The sequence below is a fragment of the Pseudonaja textilis genome, chromosome 2 (genome assembly GCF_049901715.1).
Source record: "Pseudonaja textilis isolate UNSWEBS1 chromosome 2, rPseTex1.2, whole genome shotgun sequence".
NCBI lineage: Eukaryota > Metazoa > Chordata > Lepidosauria > Squamata > Elapidae > Pseudonaja > Pseudonaja textilis.
The window spans coordinates 16,147,026-16,168,109 of NC_141991.1; the positions used below are offsets into that span (position 1 = coordinate 16,147,026).

Genomic DNA, 21,084 nt, shown 5'->3' on the forward strand with positions numbered 1-21,084 from the left:
AACCATCTTGCTTAGCAACAGAAATTTGGGACTCAATTATGGTCGTAAGTCAAGCACTACCTGTAAAGCAATATTTAAATCAATGAAACCAAGCCAAAGAAAAGCTGCTTTCATTTATGTGCCATTATCTAATGCTATCCCAAAGGTGCTTTTTCAGGAGGCAACTGGACTTTCTTGTTTTTCTTTGAAGACGTTTCACTCCTCATCCAAGAAGCTTCTTCAACTCTTTATGAGAAGTGAAATGTCTTCAAAGAAAAAAACAAGGAAGTCCTGTTGCCTCCTGAAAAAGCACCTTTGGGACAACAATGACCTGGATGACTGAGAACAGGGGTGGTATTCTACAGGTTTGGACCGGTTCTATAGAACCGGTTGTTATGATTCTGTGCAGTTCAGAGAACTGGCAAATCATGCCTCTGGCTGGCCCGGCCCCTCCCCCTCCCCACCCAGTCAGTCTTTATCGTATATGCGTGACATTGTATGCATGCCCGACATCGCTGACTGCATTCTCCCCTGCCCAGTCACTCGTTAAAGTATTTCTCCCCGCCTCCTGACAATCAGCTGTTCCAACGATCACTTGTGCTGGGATCCCCCTTGCTGTCTTACTGCTTGGCCCAGAAGGCTTTCCTATGGCCCAGGAGGCAAAAAGGGGCACACGTGGGGGGAACCTGCAAATATTTATATACCGGTTCTGTGGGCGTGGCTTCATCTTTTTTTTTTAAGCACTCCCTCCCACGCGCCATTTTTTTGCCTTCTTGGGTCTCAGGGAAGCCTCCTGGAGCAAAAACACCCCCTCCAGGAGCCTTCCCTAAGGCCCAGGAGGCCAAAAAATGGAGCACCGGGGGGGGGGAGTGCTGCGCAACCCACCGGTGCTCCATTTTCGGCCTTCCTGGGCCTCAGGAAAGCCTCCTGGGAGCAAAAATGCCCCCTCACAAGAGGCTTCCCTCAGGCCCAGGAGGCAAAAAAACATGGCGCGTGGGAGGGAGTGCTGCAAAAAATAGATGAAGCCACGCCCACCCAGCCACATGGCCATGCCCACCTAGCCACTCCCACCTAGCCATGCCCACAGAACCGGTAGTAAAAATATTTGCATCCCACCCCTGAGTGAGAATATATACAGACTATTATCTAATGCTAATTGTCTGTCTAATGCTTCAATCCTAGGGATTTTAGGACTGACTGTCAGGGATTGTATGGTAGATGGGTTTCTCAGCTGAATTATTCTCAGCTTCAGGAGGTGCCTGGTCCCTGCTGCTGAATGCAACACTATCAGATTTGAAAATCTGCTCCTTGGAAAGTCCCCAAAGGAAGTGTAGCAGGGTGTGGACTGATTCGCACATGCTTCCTGCCCTGAACACTGAAGAAAATTAAAATCTCTGCAATGGTAAAGCCCCAGGAGGAATTTTTTGCTTGGTTTAAACAAACCAAGCCCATTGTGTAGAAATGTCAACACACTCCAAGAGTGCTTTCCCTGAAAATCTCAATGCGTACTTATGCCTTTGTACAGGTAGGAATAGCCGTGCAAACTTCAACAAGTAACCTTGCACAAAGCGTGTTCATCTATTCACCTGTCTTCTGCCACACTTGCAGCGATGATCCGATGTCTGAGGTATGTATTTGCAATCAACATATGGATGTTTAGCTCTATGCAGTTGTTGTTGTAGATTATGTTACTCACGGGAAATGATTTGGAAATAAGAGTGCAATTCTACGGGGAAGGACTACAATATATTTTTGTATTTTTGAGTTTAGCAGAAAAGATGGGTGGTACAAAAGACCATGTAAGACCGGCATAAGTATAGAACATCTATCTACAATTATTATTTTTGTTCTCTCACAGTATTTAAACACATTGAAGCTAATGGAGGTTTGAATGCTGAGCCCATAAAAGGAGTTTTGTACTAAAAAATAAAGCTAATAAACTTGATGGCAGGAAATACGACTTCAGCAACAGAGTGATCAATGCCCAGAATACTCTACCTCTGTGGTTTCTTCCCCAAACCCCAAAAACTTTAACCTTAGACTGTCTACTATTGACCTCACCCCTTTCCTAAGAGGCTTGTAGGGGGCATGCATAAGCACACCAACATGCTTATTGGCCCTGTCCTATTGTTTCTTTTTTTAAATTCGTATCCATTTTATGTATTCATAACCATGTTTTTATACTTGCTTGACAAAATAAACAAACAAACAAACAAACAAACAAACAAACAAACAAACAAACGGCTGTATATAGCCTTCAGCTTCAGAGGGAGTTTACCTAGAAGAGTGTTGTGCACTTACTTTTTCCCTCTCCCTCCTTCCCTCGCTTCTTCTCTTTCTCTCCCCCGCAAGCCATTTTTTTTGGCCTTCAACCTTCCTGAATGAATTTGGAAGGCCACTGTATGATACAGAACCTTAGACTAGAATCGATCCGCAGGGTTCTTGTACCTTCTTATTTAATAAGAAAGGAGTTGGCAACCTGATGCTTTAGTCACATACAGATATCCTCGGAATCAGAATTAGAGCTGGAAGGGGCCTTGGAGGTCTTCGAGTCCAGCCCCCTACTCAAGCAGGAGATCCTTGATTTACAAAAGTTCATTTAGTGAGCAAATGAAGTTATAAGATTAAAAAGGTAACTTATGACTGTTTTTCATGCTTAGGATCATTGTAGTGTCAAAATCGAAATTGACAGATGTGTAGCCATTTTGGTTAGGTTTAGTATATAGTATATATTCTTTTTCTTACTTTCTTTTTGGCGGTCATGGGGGAAGGGTTTTGGGCTTGCCACATTCCTAAGAGGGGGGAGGAGTGGAGATAGAGAGAGTTGTTTAGGCTAGGTGGTTCTTCTTCCTGTGGAAAAACGAGCTGACCTTGCTCAGGCCCCTTGAGGTGCAGATTTATGACATCAAGCAATGTTGAATTACTTCTGTTGGAGAATGTGACTTTGGGAGGTTGTTTCTAACATCTAATATTGTGCGGTAAAACCTGACATGCAGTACCTCCCATGGTCATGTGATCAATATCCAAACACTTAGCAACTGACTCATATTCATACGGTTGCACTGTCCTGTGGTCATTTGATCCCTTTTGAGACCTTCTGGCAAGCAAAGTCAATGGAGAGGCCCGATTCACTTAACAACCATGCTATTAACTTAACAACCGCAGTGATTCACTCAATATCTGTGGCATGAAAGGTCGTAAAATGGAGCAAAACTCGCTTAATAAATGTCTCGCTTAGCAACAAAAATGTGCGGCTCAATTGTGGCTTTAAGTTGAAGGCCAATTGTATTTAGAGTTGAAAGGGACCTTGTAGGTCATCTAGTCCAACCCCCCTGCCCAAGCCTCGCCAACACCATTTCTGACAAATGGCAGTCCAATCTCTTCTTGAAAGTCTCAAGTGATGGTGCTCCCACAAATTCTGAGGGCAAAGCTGTTCCGTTGGTTGATTGTTCTCACTGTCAGAAAGTTTCTCCTTATTTCCAAGTTAAATCTCTCCTTATTCAGTTTCCATCCATTATTCCTTGTCTGGCCTACAGGCGCTTTAGAAAATAGCTTGATCCCTTCCTCCCTGTGGCAGGCCCTCTAATATTGGAAGTCTGCTATCCTGTCTCCCCTGGACCTTCTCTTCACTAGACTAGCCAAGCCCAGTTCATGCAACCATTCATTGTATGTTTTAGCCTCCAGTCCCCTAATCATCCTGGTTGCTCTTCTCTGTACGTTTTTTAGAGTCTCAACATCTTTTTTATAATGTGGTGAACAAAGCTGGATGCAGTACTCTAAGTGTGGTCTTACTAAAGCTTTATAGAGTGGTGTTGTGACTCCGGGATTTGAATCTGGTCCGTCAGCAGATGTGAGCTCGAGTGAAGAGGATCTGGCACTGAGATATGAGCCTGCATTGTTGAGTGATTTTGAAGGTAGCCAGGATGAGGACAATGAGAGATGAACCTAATTTATTGAAGGGGTCAGAATCCTCCCCCGAAGATCCCTCTCTGATTACACAGCAGCCAGGAACAGATAAACAGGAAAACGTGTGAGAGGTTTCAAGTGAAGAGAGGGCTTTGAGGGATCTTGGCTTAACATGAGAAATAGACGGAGATTGAGACGTCAATCTCAATTGGGAAAGAAGCGTCAAGCCAGTGATTAATGAGACTAACACACCCCCTTTAGGGGATAAAAGGAAATGGATTGGCTTGAGAAATTTGCCAGAAGCAAAGTGTATTGTTGGAGCGAAAGTACTGTGAAGATTCTCTGAGGCATTGTGATTTATAGGCACTTCAGGATTGCCAAAACAGATTTTGGAATTACTGCTGAGGACTGGAAAAACCTCAGCAATTATCTTTGTTGAGGTCTGTTTTTGGTTGCTTATATTTTTGGAACTTTAGAATTTTGATTGCTCACCTGTGGATACAGGTGAGACATAACATTTTTGCTTCTGGCCCAACAAACCATCTTCATACCAAGATGGACCAAACTCAACTACAGTGTTTGATGGAGCAGCAACAGCAACAGATAGACCAACTGCTACAAAATAACCAGGTCCTCCAACACCAGGTAACACAGTTGGTAAACCATGTTTCAAATTTACAAACTCCTGCTGCTCATTCAGCCCCTCCCTTGAGGAAAAGCCCGGTATCTATGCCGGATAAATTCTCGGGACAGACTGATATGTTCCCGGCATTTATGGGGCAGTGCCAATTATTTATTACCTTGCGGCCTGAAGACTTTCCTAATGACCGGGCTAAGGTGGGGTTTATTATTAGCCTCTTATCTGTACAGGCTGCCAAATGGGCTACTCCTTTGTTGACACAAGATAGCTTTTTGTTGGATGATTTTCAGGGTTTCCAGCAGCAATTGCGTGTCATGTTTGAAAACCCTATTAAGACTCAAACCCTGGCTAGACGTTTGTGGGACATTTGTCAGGGGAAACGTCCTCTGCAAGAATATATTGCAGAGTTTCGTCTGCTCTGCATGGACTCTACTTGGAATGAGTCAGCTCACATGGATGCTTTTCAGGAGGGCTTGGCAGATAACATCAAAGACAAGTTAGTGCATGCGGAGCGGGCTTTAACCTTGGATGCGCTAGTGGGACAGTGCTTGCGTATTGAAGCCCATTTACAACAGCGCAGGAGCAGAGGGCCAGTTGTGGAACCACCTTCTCATTCACGTTCACAAACCACGCCATTGGGAGTTTATAAAACCATGATCAGGACCGAGGAGCCAATGGAGTTGGGTGCACTCCGCCCTCGGTTGACAGCGCAAGAACGCTCGCGAAGGTTTCAGGAAGGCTTGTGCCTTTATTGTGGGGGACCGGGACATTTCGCCAATTCTTGCAAACGGAGAGGTACTCGAAGACCAGTTCCTGAATCTAATCCTGGCTTATCGGGAAATGGGGTAGGCCCGACCTCAGGGAAACCCTAGGTCGGGCACATCTCACACCACCACTCCAAATTGCTGAGGTGAACTCTGGCCCTCCTCGGCATTTACTGTTGGACACCCGACACACCTCCCGGAAGGAGGGGATTCCAGCGGTGGCATTGGTAGACTCAGGGGCTACTATGAGTTTTATGGACTGGGATTTTGCAACGCACTTTGAGGTCCCATTGGTTGCTGTGGATCCACCCATCAAGGTGGAAACCGTGGATGGGCGTGAGCTTCGGTCTGGGCCCATTTGTTTCACCACCCAGCCATTGCGTATGGTTATAGGGGATCACGAGGAAGCGATAAGTTTCTATATCATTTCGGACCTCCATCTCCCTTTGGTTCTTGGCGTATCCTGGCTACGATTGCATGATCTTTTGGTGGCTTGGGCGCAGAACACCATTTCCTTCCCAAGTCTCCAGTGCGTGGATCATCTGAGACATACCTGAGCTGGCCAGGACATCGCCGCTCCTGTTGTTTCCATACCTCCAGAGCTATCGGACTTCTCCGACGTTTTCAGTGAGAAGGAGGCGGATCAGTTACCACCGCATCGAGCCTATGACTGTCCCGTGGATCTTCTACCTGATGCTCCACTGCCCAAGGGTCGATTATATTCCATGTCTGAGCCCAAATTGGCTGCTCTTCGAGAGTTTCTGGATAAGAACTTGGCTCAGGGATTTATCCGACCATCGTCATCTCCCCTTTCAGCTCCCGTTCTTTTTGTAAAAAAGAAAATGGGAGAGCTTCGTTTGTGCTGTGACTACCGCCGGTTGAACGCCATCACAGTGAGGAATAGTTACCCTTTGCCGGCCTACAACCTGGTGTGGATGCGCAAGGGGGACGAGTGGAAGACGGTGTTTGGCACTCGATATGGACATTTTGAATACACCGTAATGCCGTTTGGATTGACCAATGCTCCCGCGGTTTTCCAGCATTTAATGAATAACATTTTCAGGGACATGCTGGATCGGTTTGTGGTGGTGTACCTGAACGACATTTTGATTTACTCGTGGTCCAGGGATAGCCACCTTCGTCAAGTCCATCAGGTACTTCAACGTCTTCGAGAGCATAAGCTCTATGCGAAACTGGAGAAGTGTTTTTTTTTCCAGACTTCTATAGAGTTTTGGGGGCATATCATCTCTCCCAAGGGCATTGCCATGGACCCGAGGAAAGTAGAGGCCTTGTGTAGTTGGGAACCCCCTCGTCGAGTAAAGGATGTGCAACGTCTCCTGGGGTTCGCCAATTACTATAGGACCTTCATCCCGGACTTTGCCATGCTGATGGATCCCATCACTCAGCTCCTTCGCAAGAAGGTCCTGTTCCAGTGGGGGCCCCCGCAGCAACAGGCTTTTGAGACTCTAAAGAAAGCCTTTGTGGCTGAACCGATATTGAGGCATCCTGATCCAAATCGTCCATTTGTGGTCGAGACAGATGCCTCTAATGTAGCTATTGGGGCGGTGTTGCTGCAAGCTTCAAGGGATGGCGCACCTCTTTTCCCATGCACATATTATTCAAGGAAGCTCACAACTTCTGAGCGCAATTATACTATCTGGGAAAAAGAGTTGCTGGCTATCAAGGCTGCATTTGAGACCTGGCGACATCACCTAGAGGGGGCTCGGCACAAGGTGGAGGTTCGGACGGATCACTGTAACTTGGAACATTTGTCTACTGCCAAGAAGTTGAACCAATGCCAGATCCGGTGGTCGTTATTTTTCGCAAGGTTCAATTTTTCTGTCACCTATGTTCCCAGTGGACAGAATCGGAGAGCAGATGCATTGTCTAGAAAACCTGAATATATTGGTCCCGAGGATCCTCTTCCTCCATGAACAGTGTTGCCACTGGAATCTTTGGCCGTGTTTCAGGATCCAGTGGATTTGAGGGCTCGAATACGGAAGGCGCAACGATTGGACGCATGGTCGCAACAAAGAAGGGGGGAAATTGGTCCTGATTCCCCATGGACTTTGGAGGAGGGCTTGCTAAGACATCGGGGTTTATTGTATGTACCCACCAGGACGCTTAGAGCTCTCTTCATGACTCAATGTCATGACAACCCTGCTGCTGATCACTTTGGTTTTTACAAAACTCTACACTTGGTCACCCGGACTTTTTGGTGGCCTCGAGTTCGACATGATATTTTTCCCTACGTCACTTCTTGTGTACAATGTCGACAAGCGAAAGCAGCATCAGGTGTGCCTCCTGGACTCCTTCAACCACTGCCGACTCCAAGCAGACCATGGGGAGCAATCTCCATGGACTTTCTAATGCACCTGCCCTCCTCGTCGGGTTACACGATGGTACTCGTGGCTTACTAAGATGGCTCATTTTATCACTTGTCAAAAACTACCATCAACCTGCACTACGGCCCAGTTATTTTTACAGCATGACTTCCACTTAAATGGTCTTCCGTACAGAGTGGTTTTGGATCACGGTGTCCAGTTTACTGCTCAGTTCTGGAAACGTTCAATGACAGCATTACAAGTACAGGTGTGTTTGGTGTCAGCGCACCATCTGGAAACTGATGGTGGGACTGAGAAAGTTATTGGCATCCTCACTCAGTATTTGAGATGTTTTGTCAACCATTGACAGAACGATTGGGCGAAATACCTCCCTTTGGCAGAATTTGCCTTTAATAACTCTTAGCATACCTCCACTCGAGTAACGCCATTTTATGTGAATGTGGGCTATCATCCACGATTCTTTCCATTGACAATGATGGACTCCCTGGTTCCAGAAACACAAGAGTTTCTCGAGGAATTGCAGTCAGTTCACCGATTAGTGGCGCAACAATTAGAACGGGCAAAGGAAGACTACAAATGGTTTGTAGATCGTTCTCATCGAGCGAAGCCTCCGCTAGCTGTGGGTGACAAGTTGTGGTTATCCACAAGACACCTTCAGGTCGATCGCCCAATTAAGAAGTTGGACCACCGTTTCATTGGTCCATTCCCTATTGAGGCGGTCATCAATCCCATGGCGTATCAACTTACCCTACTGTGCTCCATGTGCATTCATCCTGTCTTCCATCATTCCCTCCTGGTTCCTGACTCCCAAGAGTGTGCTCTTCATTCTCCCACTGGTGCGGTTTCTCCATCAACACCCAGTGAGGAGGCTGAAGTTGATGACTCGGTGGTCCACATTACTGATTCTCACTGGCTAAAGGGATGCTTCCAGTACCTCGTCGGGAGGAGAGCGGATGGCTCGGAGGTTTTTTCGTGGACGGATGCTTCCACATTTCATGCCCCAGACATTATCCGGAGGTTCCGTGAACGCTTTCTGTTGAAACCGCATCCGGATCGTCAGACTTGGGGGAAGGGCCCTGCAGTGAAGAATAGTGTTGTGACTCCGGGATTTGAATCTGGTCCATCAGCAGATGTGAGCTCGAGTGAAGAGGATCTGGCACTGAGATATGAGCCTGTATTGTTGAGTGATTTTGAAGGTAGCCAGGATGAGGACTTAGCTATGAGAGACGAACCTAATTTATTGAAGGGGTCAGAATCCTCCCCTGAAGATCCCTCTCTGATTACACAGCAGCTGGGAACAGATAATCAGGAAAACATGCGAGAGGTTTCAAGTGAAGAGGAGGACTTTGAGAGATCTTGGCTTGACGTGAGAAATAGATGGAGATTGAGACGTCAATCTCAATTGGGAAAGAAGCGTCAAGCCAGTGATTAATGAGACTAACACACCCCCTTTAGGGGATAAAAGGAAACAAATTGGCTTGAAAAATTTGCCAGAAGCAAAGTGTATTGTTGGAGCGAAAGTACTGTGAAGATTCTCTGAGGCATTGTGATTTATAGGCACTTCAGGATTGCCAAACAGATTTCGGACTTACTGCTGAGGACTGGAAAAACCTCAGCAGTTATCTTTGTTGGGGTTTGTTTTTGGTTGCTTATATTTTTGGAACTTTAGAATTTTAATTGCTCACCTGTGGATACAGGTGAGACATAACAGAGTGGTATTAGTATTTCCCTTGATTTTGATTGTATCTCTCTATTAATATAATTTAGGATTGCATTAGCTTTTTCGGCTGCTGCTGCACACTGCTGGCTCATATTTAGCTGGTTGTCCACTAAGACTCCAAGTTACCTCTCACAGTTACTGCTATTGAGCCTGGTTTTACCCAGTCTATATGTGTACTTTTGTTTTTTCTTGCCTAAGTGTAGGACTTTACTTTTCTCTACATTGAATTTCATTTTGTTAGATACGGCCCAGTATTCTAGTCTGTCAAGATCCATCTGGATCTTGAGCCTATCTTCTTGGGTGTTAGCTATTCCTGCCACCTTAGTATTATTTGCAAATTTGGTAAGTTCCCCTTCTATTCCCTCATCAAAGTTCTTAATGACGATATTGAAGAGTACTGGGCCTAAGATGGAACCTCGTGGCACCCCACTGTTTACTTCCCTCCATGTAGATTTAGACCCATTAAGGACTACTCGTTGAGTATGGTTTGCCAGCCAGTTGTGAGTCCATCTGGTGGTGGTGCTATCTATTCCACTTTTTTCTAGCTTACTAAGAAGTAGGTTGTGTGGTCTACTTTATCGAATGCCTTGCTGAAATCTAAATATATTATGTCCACAGTATTTTGCTGGTCTGCTAATTTAGTCACTGTGTTGAAGAATGAAATAAGATTGGTTTGGCATGATCTGTTCTTAACAAACCCGTGCTGACTGCTAGTTATTACTTTACTTGTTTCCAGATGTTGGCAGATCTGTTTTTTTATTATCTTTTCCAGTATCTTCCCGGGTATTGATGTTAGGCTGATTGGTCTACAGTTTCCTGGGTCTGTTTTCTTTTCCTTTTTTGAAGATGGGAACCACATCATCTCTTTTCCAGTCCTCTGGCAGTTCCCCGGTGCTCCAGGATTTTTGAAAGATATGGTGCAGTGGTTCTGAGATGACTTCTGCCAGCTCCTTTAAAACTCTGGGATGTAATCCATCAGGCCCCAGTGATTTGTTTTCATCAAGATCAGGCAGGTATTCTCTTATTTTTTTGCTTATTTTAATTTTTATTTCTGGTCTGTCTTTTACAGTTATGTTTTTGGTGGGTTGTGCCATAGGGGTTTTTTGCATGAAGACTGATGCAATGAATGAATTAAGCAGTTCTGCTTTCTCTCTGTTGTCTGTTACTTCCATGCCGTCTTCTTTCTTTAGTGGATCAACTGTTTCCTTGATTTTTCTTCTTGTTATTTATATGCTGCTTCTGCCCCCGCCGCCGCCACCGCTTCTGCCCCGGCTGCGCCGTTTCTTCCCCCGCCACCACTGCTGCTTCTGCCCCCACTGCCGCTGCTGCCACCGCCGCTTCTGCCCCCGCCACCACCACCGCTGCCGCTTCTTCCCCCACCACCGCCACCGGGGGCAGCGGCGGCGGGGGCAGAAGCAGCAGCGGTGGCGGGGGCAGAAGTGGCGGCGGCGGGGGCAGAAGTGGTGGGGGTGGCAGCGGGAGAAGAAGCGGTGGCGGTGGGGGTGGTGGCAGGGGCAGAAGCAGTGGTGGCAGCAGCGGCAGCGGGGGCAGCAGCAGCAGCGGGGGCAGAAGCAGCAGCAGTGGCAGGGCAGAAGCGGCGGGGATGGCAGCAGGGGCAGAAGCAGCAGGGGTGGCAGGGGCAGAAGCGGTGCCGGTGCCGGTGGCGGCAACAGCAGGAGGTGGTGCTCTGACAGCGCCCGCCTTTTCTCTTGCTGCTTGGCCTGGCGCTCGCCTCGCCCTGCCTCGCGCCTGCCTCTCCTCCTCCTTCTCGCTGGCTGTGGCACGATGGTTGGGGTGGGCACTGGGCCGCATTACGAGGTGACCTGGGCTGCATGCGGCCCGTGGGCCGCGGGTTGGACAAGCCTGATATAAACCATCAACTCCATCATGTGGTGAATTGATTGCATTCCATTGCCATCTGAACTTGTGCTTAAACCATGTCTTCAAAAGTTATGTTTTTGAGCCAGTCCTCATCAGCCACAATTATTATTCATTCTAGAGTCACTTTTTCCATACACTCTGATCTTGTACTAACCAATCTACTCATGCTTTCTAGCAAAATATTTTTCTCTCCTATTTCAGGTTAATTCAGGATGTCATAAAATATCCCTTCAAAATCTTCCATCATTTTTCTTTCATTGGAAGGTAAAATGCAATTATCACCAACCTAGGAATTTCTACTTCAACCATTTAGATATCACTAGAACAACCTAAACACCTATGTATATTTCCTGAAATATCTCTCAGACTTTTCATACATGACTACATTCACTTCCCTGAACATATTAAGGAACTCCATAAGATTATTAAGGAGAAACTTCCCAACATTGAGGACAATTAACCAAGTGGAACAGCTTGCCTTCAGCAGCTGTGGGTGCTTTATCGCTGGAGGCTTTTAAGAAGAGAGTGGACAGTCACTTGTATAAAATGGTATAGGGTCTCCTGCTTGAGCAGAGGGCTGGACTAGAAGTCCTCCGAGGTCCCTTCTAGCTCTATTCTGATTGACTTTAAGATTGATTACATTCTTGTCCCCTCCCTTTTGGAAGGGCTTCAACTCAAGTCTTGATTCCTCATAATTGTGTGGAGCAGTGCCTGTGCTTCTTAGTACAGATAGGTTAATGTTGAATAATTTTTACTAACAGTTTCCCTGTTTCAACTCGTGATCATGAGTTGCTTGAGAAGAGGTAAGAGGTTATTATGAAGAAGGAGGAGGGATATTCAGGATCAAGCTTCTGTTTGTCCTGAATATTTAATAATTACCCTAGGAGATGACCAGATTGAGCCGGAGGGAGGGATCAAACAGGTCATCAGTCTCAAGTCTCTTCATGCAAGCATTAGCATACAATAAACCTATATTTATTTAAACTGCTTGGACTCCTGATTTCCTTGACAGTCACTCTGTTTTAGCCCTACCTATAGCTCAAGTTTATGACTGTGGAGTCAAATATAGAAAACCTAATGTGTGTGTATATATATATATATATCTACATCTATGTCTATCTATATCTATATCTATCAGGTAGTCCTCGACTTTTGACTACAATGGAACCCAAAACTTCTGTTGTTAAGTGGGACATTTGTTAAGTGTGTTTTGCCCCATTTTATGACCTTTCTTGCCACAGTTGTTAAATGAATCACTACAATTGATAAATTAGTCGCCTGGTTGTTAAGTGAATCAGGCTTCCCCATTGACTTTTTTTTTTGTCAGAAGGTTAAAAAGATGATCATTGAACTTTGGCATACAGCAACAGTCATAAATATGAACCAGTTGCCAAGAATCTGAATTTTGATCACATGATTATGGGGATGCTGCAATGGTCATAACTGTGAAAAGTGGCCATAAGCCACTTTTTCAGTGTCATTATAACTTTGAACATACACTAAATGAACTGTTGCAAGTCAAGCATTATCTATCTACCTATCTACCTACCTACCTATCATCATCTATATCTATGCCTTTACCTTTATGTACCATCTACGTGTTTTGTGTCTGTCTGTGTGTCTCTGTTTGTCTGTCTATGTATCTATCTATCATCTATATCTATGCCTTTACCTATATCTACTGTCTGTGTCTTTGTATCTGTGTCTGTCTGTCTATCTATCTATCTATCTATCTATCTATCTATCTATCTATCTATCTATCTTTTAACCTACAAGCAACTAAATAAATGTATAAATAAGCAGCTAGATAAATGTTTTTTTTAAAAAAAATCAATAAAATATTGTTTTCTTCCTTAAAAAAAAACAATTCCAGATAAACAGCATGCTAAATGTTCATCCTGAACTGTGAGCATTGATCTACAATCAGTATGAAGGATTATCCTTTGAAACCTAAGGCCTGAAATCTCAAACAAAAGAGACTGTAAAAATTTTTATGTGGATTAATAAATAAGTCCCAAGCAATCAAGAGTATTTTTTTGAATGTAGTGCATTCAAATAATTTGGAGCCATTTCACAGTGGAAAGGCCATGGCAAATGCTTTTTCATCTTCCATTTTCAAGCTGAAAATATTACTGTCACAGACACATCCCCTGAATATTGACAGCTTATTCAAGGTGAAGAACAAATGGGAGAATTTAGGAATGGATGAGGGGATGGGAAAATGTTTAGAAGAAGTAATAAAGAACTTTCCAAATGAGCCTTCATGGGTAATGAAAAATGCTCAGATAGTTCTCAAGGGGGATGATGGGAAAGTGCTCTCTTTTACTTCAGGAAAAAAAGAATGGAAAATCAATGTTTCTGCTGGAGACTACAAGTTCCGTGTGAAAGCCCCATCAAAATCTGCATATCTGGCCAGATTACGGTCTCGGAAGCAACCCCTTAGCATTAGATATTTAAATAAAGTGGAAGAAGACTTGAAGACATTTGGCCCATTGACTCCCGCTGAGAACAGTTGCTTAGAGATGGTCCACCAGTGGTTCCTCAAGAAATCAAGTGAAATACAAAATAATGCCCAGGTAAAATTCATCTTTGACATGGATGGAGAAAATATGGAATATGTATTCATCTCAGGGAACGGAGATTACAAAATGGACGTTACTCATTCCAATGGGCAACCTCAGTACCATGAATTACATGTAAGTTCAGGCAACAAACTAGAGAATTTCTCGTGTTCCCTTCTGACACTGGATGTTGATAACTTGGAGAGCATTAAAAGTGAATTAGCTCAAGGGGATTTGCTCACCGACAGCCTGAAATCATATTTTAATCACCTTGTGGATATATTGCCTGAATATTTTGAGGTAATTGAGGAGAAGCTGCAAATTTATTTCACCTGCAATGAGCAAGGCCTATCTGTAAACTCCAAGTCTGGAGATTGGAAGATCATCGTACAGAATAAAGACGGAACAGTAAATGTTGACTTCACATTATATACTTGGAAGCTGTTTTTAAAGCAGAACAAGGGTAAAACCCATGAGCTTACTGTGGAAAAACTGCAGGAAATGCGGAAAAAGGTCCGATATCTGAAGGAACTACCTAGGCATGTCCATGACGCATTCAACAAAGCACTAGATGTATTTTGTGGGGAAACATCATTTTTGCAAAAGAATGCTCACCTTATTATTCAATGTGACGAAGGAGAGATGGTTTTCATCTCTGGCAAAGGGGAGAACACAATTGATATATTCTACCTTGAGGGCATCATCCAGTGTAAGATATCTTGTACTTGGTTAATAACCATACTGAAGTTCATACTGAGTTTCCGTAAATCCATTCCAAAGATTTTGGAAACTGTAGTCCCAATAGCAGCACGTGGATTGCCGCTTTGTTTGTGATGTCCTTTTCATCAAGGCCATTACTTGGGACAAAGCCGTTTCAATGATAGTTAAATTGTATTCAAGGTGATTGCTGTAGGAACATCATTATTGCCACATGTTTTAAATCTGCATTAGAAACTTTTCCTAACAGGAACTCACTCAGTTGGTTCTTCCAATAGGCAGAGGATGTTGGTGTTTAGGTACTTGAAATTGACCCAATCAATTTAACTATTCTTTTAAGGCTGAATTTTAGGGCATATTCTGGACAAAACAAAAACCTTAGCTTTGGAGAAATTCATTTCAAGAAAGACCCCTTTATGTATATATTTTGCACTAATTTTCATCTAACTGATGCAGTGGTGGGATTCAATTTTTTTTAATACTGGTTTGGTGGGCGTGGCAGGGGAAGGATACTGTAAAATCTCCATTCCCACCCCACTCCGGGGGGGAGGTTACTGCAAAATCCCCATTCCCTCCCCACCCCACTAACCTGCTTTCCAGCTCTGTTCTCCTCTGCAGAGCAACAAAAGAAGACCCAGCCGATCAGCTGGGACTCAGGAGGCAGAGAATAGATGGGGGCAGGATCAGTAAGAGGTAGTATTTGCCAGTTCTCTGAACAACTCAAAATTTCCGCTACTGGTTCTCCAGAACTGATCAGAACCTGCTGAATACCACCTCTGAAACTGATGTCTATGTGCCTTGGAGTCAGTTTTGACTCCTGGAAACTGTCTGGACTAATCCCTGCAGTTTTCTTGACAAGATTTCAGAAGTACTTTGCCATTGTCTCCTTCCTAGAGCTGAGAAAGAGTAATTGACCCAAGGTCACTCAGCTGACTTCGTGCCCAAGGCAGGAATAGAACTCACTGTGCCCTGATTTTTAGTCTGATGCCTAAACACTACAACATACTGGCTCTTGATAATGAGTAGCTAAACATGCATGTATTGTTTGTACATGGAGTTCCTTGCAACTGTGACCTGTGTGGATACTTTTTCCTTCCCTTTTGAGAAGGACCAGGTTGGATCTACTTGAGATCTAGTTGCTTATGTCAATCATAAGGTTACTATAGTCTAGTTCAGTAGGTCCCTTCATGTTTGTATCTGGCTACTGTCTGTGTATTCTGCTTATTTCATATTTCCCCCTTTTAACCAAACTCCCTCTATACCATGATTTAGCAGTGTTCTAGCATAATTACTATTTGATGGACTGGACTTCAAAGTTTTAAGAGAAACAGGAAAAAAAAGTTCCATTCAGGTAAAGTTTTTATTTGCTTTCTTCAGCAGTAAAAAAACTAGTTTTCAGCTGTTAAGGGTAATAACAGAGATTTCAGGAGTAAACAAAAACAAATTCAGCCTCTACACCACATAATTTTGTGAAAAACTTTTATTTACTTATATTTTCTATTTCTTAACTGCCCATCTCCTTCAGAGAGGATATTTATAAAGTACCGAAGCTGAAATATTATTTTTCTGAAATTGTTTAAAATTTGGTAAACATATATTCCTAACATTAATTTCGCACTTATCACCTCTTCAATCATTTTAAATTTTCAAAAAGATGCAGGAGTGGGAGCTGATAACACTCATGATTTAAAATATTTCTGTATTAGGGATATTCCTAAAGCAGGGGAACAATTACAGATAATTTTAGAAAATTTGGCTAGTGCATGGTTTCAAATATGTCAAATATTGCACAGTATTTCACCAGAATCCGAAAATGAGAATAAAAGCTACTATTACCTTGGTTAAATTTGAAATTAGGTTAATTCATCTGTAAGAGATGAACTAGGAAGTTAATTCCTCTCTAAGAGATGAACTAGGGAGAATCACAAACATTTTTTAAAAATGTTATTAAAAAGGCAAACTTCTTTGATGGGTTGAAAGCCATATAGGAACCAGATATAAAAGCCTCCTTACCTTTGATTTTATGGTTATCAATTTGACACAGAAAACCACTGAAATCAGTTATTAATAAATTCAGTGAGTATTTTACAAATATTTAAGGCTGAGATATAACCTAAGTGACATTTTAGAGCATGAAGAGTGGAGAAGCCTTTGCTGGCTGTAACAAGGAAACACTTCTATATGGTGGTAAGAACATTGGAAGAATGGACCAAAATAAGGCTATCAGCATTGTGATTATTTTAATCTTACCTGGTTTAAATGTATTATTTACTAGATCACTGGGTCATCATTTCTGAGATATTTCCTTACTTGAACAGAAAAACAAAATGACCACAGGTAGAAGCGGTTGCAACTTCCAAAGTTCTTCCTGGCATGCTCACTGAGTTTCATTAAATTAAATTTAAAAAAAAATTAAAGTAAAACGTTATGTGAAATTTTTAGTTTAGTTTGTCACTGCACCTCGTATAACAAAATTAAATGCCATCTTCAGTGTACATTATAACTATAAAAATAAAACACAAACACACATCTTTCACATTCTATACAATTGAATCAAAAACCCCCGATACTGCATTAATATTGCACCGTACAGTAGAATTCAATATAGTTACTGCCCAGGCGTAGAAGCTGTTATTCAGCCTATTTGTAAATGTGAAAGGACTCCTACATTGAGCAAGGGGTTGGACTAGAAGGCCTCTGAAGTCCCTTCCAGGTGGATTCTACTTTCTATGTTCTAAATCAGGGTTGTCAAACTCAAGGTCCAGGCAGGGTGGGGGCAGATCCAGCCTGTGGAATGCTTAGATCTGACCTGCGGAGTCGCCCTGGAAACAGCAAAGGACCAGGCTGCAGTGCCTCTGCCAGGGAAAATGGAGCTCACAAGGGCCGCATGCAATCCTTCCGAGCTCCATATTGGCTGGCAGAGGGTTGCAGAAGGCTTTGCCGGAAATGGAACTCGGGAGCCCATTTCTGTTGGCAGAGCATTCGGCCACTGCAGGCACTCCCAACAGGAGTGACGAGTTGGCCACGCCCATCCCAGCCCCCCCAAAAGATCAAACACAACCCTGATGCGGCCCTCAATGAAATTGAGTTTGACACCCCTGTTCTAAATAGTTAACCGCTCCCCAATTTTATTTTTCTCAATGTTTTTCCTATTTGCTGAATCCAAGATACCTACCTTCGTGAGCCCTTTTAAGACTTTGAAAAGCTTGGGGAAGATTATGTTTACCTAAACATCTTCCCGCTTTGTTCTTCCTGAATCCTGGATCAATGCTGCTTTTTTTTCCTCCGTTGCATTTTTCTTCTTTTGCCTATTAAAAGTCAATAGCTCAGTAATCAGGAGTTGTGGAGGGGGGAGAGAATGAAATATATAGATATATGTTTTCTTAAGTTTTCACAGGTATTTATATGTATGGTATTCAGCTTTGTTCGGGTATTTTCCCTCGTCATTATAGTTGTGCTTTTAAAGTTGTAGTGATGTTTCCGCAGAATCTCATCTGCCATCATCAGGCTTGTGTATACACAATATACAAGCCTAATGATGGCAGATGAGATGAATGGGATTCCTTCCAGAGGTGAAACTTAGGAATTGCCACCAAGTCCAATTCAATCACATAAAGATTACTTAGAAGAACTTAGAAAAGATACATTCATCAAGGGTCAAGAATTATAAGGTACGACACTTAATGATATAAGCAATGAAATCATGCTAGGAAGCAGTCCATATAAATCATAAGGATACAAGCAACAAAGTTATAGTCATACATTATCCCTAAAACATTCCAGCTATAAGATCTCCCTTCTGCCTCTGTGCCTCCTTGCCAATGGTTGGTATGCACACAAGGTCAAAGAACACAGTTACGCAATAAAGATAAATTAATCCAATTAAATGGGAAAAAAATAATTGCGAGTAAGAACGCACAGCCTGTGGTATGTCAAATATCAAATTTAGTCACCGGTAAGTCAAGAATTTGAGTCAAAATAGACCCCCAAAACTGGATTTGGCTTATCCATGGTTGAGCTTCATCTGTAAGTAAATACCATAATACTTTTTAAAAAGGATTCATATATACTCAAATATAAACTCATCAGTTTGGTGTAATGATTAAGGCATTAGCTACAAATTAGGAGGCTGTGAGTTCTAATCCTACTTTACTGACAACACCCAGCTGCATGGGTTTCGGTCCTTGGTCCAATCACTTTCTCTCAGTCCTAGGAAGGAGGCAATGGCAAATAATTCTGGAAAAAAAAAAAAACTTGCCAAGAAAAGACAGGGAAAGCCCATCTGCAGGTAAGGCAATCTTCACATTTCCAACCCAACAACCATGAAAAATGTGCCACCCACAGGTCAGCCAATCGTGAAAATTAAAGCATGAAAAATTTGAGGGTCAGTTTATTGTAGATGGGCTTATCTGCAAGAATATATGATCTGTTAAAATACATGCACCCATTACTATGTATGATGCTTAACATAGCAATAGCACTTAGATAGCACTCATATACCACTTCATAGTGTTTTACAGCTGTCTCTAAGTGGTTTAAAGTCAGAATATTACCCTCAACAATCTGGGTCCTCATTTTATCAATCTCAAAGTCAACCTTGAGATGGTGACAATCGAATGGCTGAGCTGGTAGAATTAGGCTGTAATATTGCATTCTAACCACTGCATCATCAGGGCTTGAGGCATGGTATTTAAAATAAACATTTATTTATATTTACCAGTATCTAGTGCTATATCCTAATCCACAGTTATTATTCCAATGAAATATTGCAACAAGAGATCACAATATTGCTGTTTAAGGTACACATAGATTATCAAGGATGCCAAAAAAGCAACTTTATGTAGACATTTTCCCTTCTTCCTTTTGCACTTTTTATTTTATATATATTCATGGGTACAGGGTAGATTTTCATGGGTACAGGTATGCAGATCTTGGCGTGTTGGGGTCTTTTCTCATGTAAGATTGAGAGCATCTTGGCAACGTTTTGACGAGGTCCCACTCTCCATCTTCAGGCTGGTCCTTTCGGCTCGCACAAGCACGAAGCCGAAAGCACCAGCCTGAAGATGGCTAGTGGGACCTCGTTGAAACGTGGCCAAGATGCTCTCAATCTTACATGGGAAAAGACCCGAACATGCCAAGACCTCTCTCTCTCTCTCTCTCTCTCTATCTATAAAACTTTGTGTAGGTTTTTTTTTGCATTTTTAAATTTTTAATAAAAGTATTATTTTTAAAAAGATAATAGTAAGGAAACTCCAAGTATGAAGTATAACAAGGCAATCATTTCAATAGCTCATCAAAACATTCTGAAAGGTAGTTTTATTGCATTCTTTTTATCTTACCATTTCAAATGTTAATTAACCAAACCTATATAATCTGAGGAATATTTTGCTCTGGGGTCTTTTTTCCTGCTGTAAGCGTATTTCAATAAAGTATACTTCATTGCACCTATCTCCAAAATGTTTCAGTTTTAATTTCATCCTTCCTTTAACCTCAGAACTCAACTGGTTATATTGCCAAGATCTGAAAAAGTAGTTGGCTTATTTAAAGCACAAATGAAGAATGATTGCAGGAATTGGGTAAATGTCTAGTCTAATGAAAAGGACTAGTGGTGACATGATAGCAGTGTTCCAATATCTGTCAGAGAGAAGTCAAAAAACACTGGACAGCCATTTGTCTGAAATGATATAGAGTCTCCTGTTCAACCAGGGAGTTGAACTAGAAGATGGATGGATGGATGGATGCATGGATGATGGATGGATGGATAGATGATAGATGGATGGATGGATGGATAGATGATATGGATGGATGGATGGATAGATAGATAGATAGATAGATAGATAGATAGATAGATAGATAGATAAAATTCTTTATTGGCCAAGTGTGATTGGACACACAAGGAATTTGTCTTGGTGCAAATGCTCTCAGTGTACATAAAAGAAAAGATATATTCATCAAGAGTCAAGAATCAGGAGGTACAATACTTTATAATAGTCATAGGGTACAATAAGCAATCAAATCGTACTAGGAAACAGTCAATAAAAATCATTAGGATACAAGCAACAAAGTTACAGTCATGAACACCTCTAAATTTGCTTCCAACACTATTATTCTATATTATATTATTCTAATCTCCAAAGCATCTGAAGGCAGGTTATGAAGCAATGGATGGAAGCCTATCAAAGAGAGGACCAACCCACATTTAAGGAAAAACATGAATCAATGGAATAGCTTGCCTTCAGAAGTTGTGGGTGCTCCATCACTGGAGGTTTTTTTTAAGAAGAGATTGGACAATCATTTGTTTGAAATCGTATAGGGTTTCCTGCTTGAGCAGGAGGTTGGACTAGAAAACTTCCAAGTCTGTTATTCTGTTGTATTCTAATCTGTAGAAGGCCTGACTTAATAATTAAAGGGACAACTTCTTGTCCTTTTCAATTCTTTTTTTTTTTTTGAAAACAGTTTTATTAATTTTAACAACAAACAAAAACACATAAAACATAAAAACATCATCCTTTCCTTCATGAGTTTACAGACAGTGTATCAGTTGGTTTACCACTTTTTTTGTGCATCCATT

At 42.4% G+C, this 21,084-nt stretch overlaps 1 protein-coding gene across 1 annotated transcript; it reads left to right on the forward strand.

Annotated features, from left to right (window-relative positions):
- Positions 1-1,312: 1,312 nt before the first annotated feature.
- On the forward strand, positions 1,313-19,961 carry LOC113451364 (uncharacterized). The gene is made up of 2 exons (XM_026722747.2): positions 1,313-1,606; positions 13,109-19,961. The coding sequence occupies exon 2, from the start codon at positions 13,323-13,325 to the stop codon at positions 14,628-14,630; it is 1,308 nt and encodes a 435-aa protein (XP_026578532.2). The 5' UTR covers positions 1,313-1,606; positions 13,109-13,322; the 3' UTR covers positions 14,631-19,961.
- The last annotated feature ends 1,123 nt before the right edge of the window (positions 19,962-21,084 follow it).

Bases quoted from the DNA above. Each gene is read 5' to 3' on its own strand.
- LOC113451364 (XM_026722747.2), top strand. From the start codon at position 13,323: ATGGCAAATGCTTTTTCATCTTCCATTTTCAAGCTGAAAATATTACTG.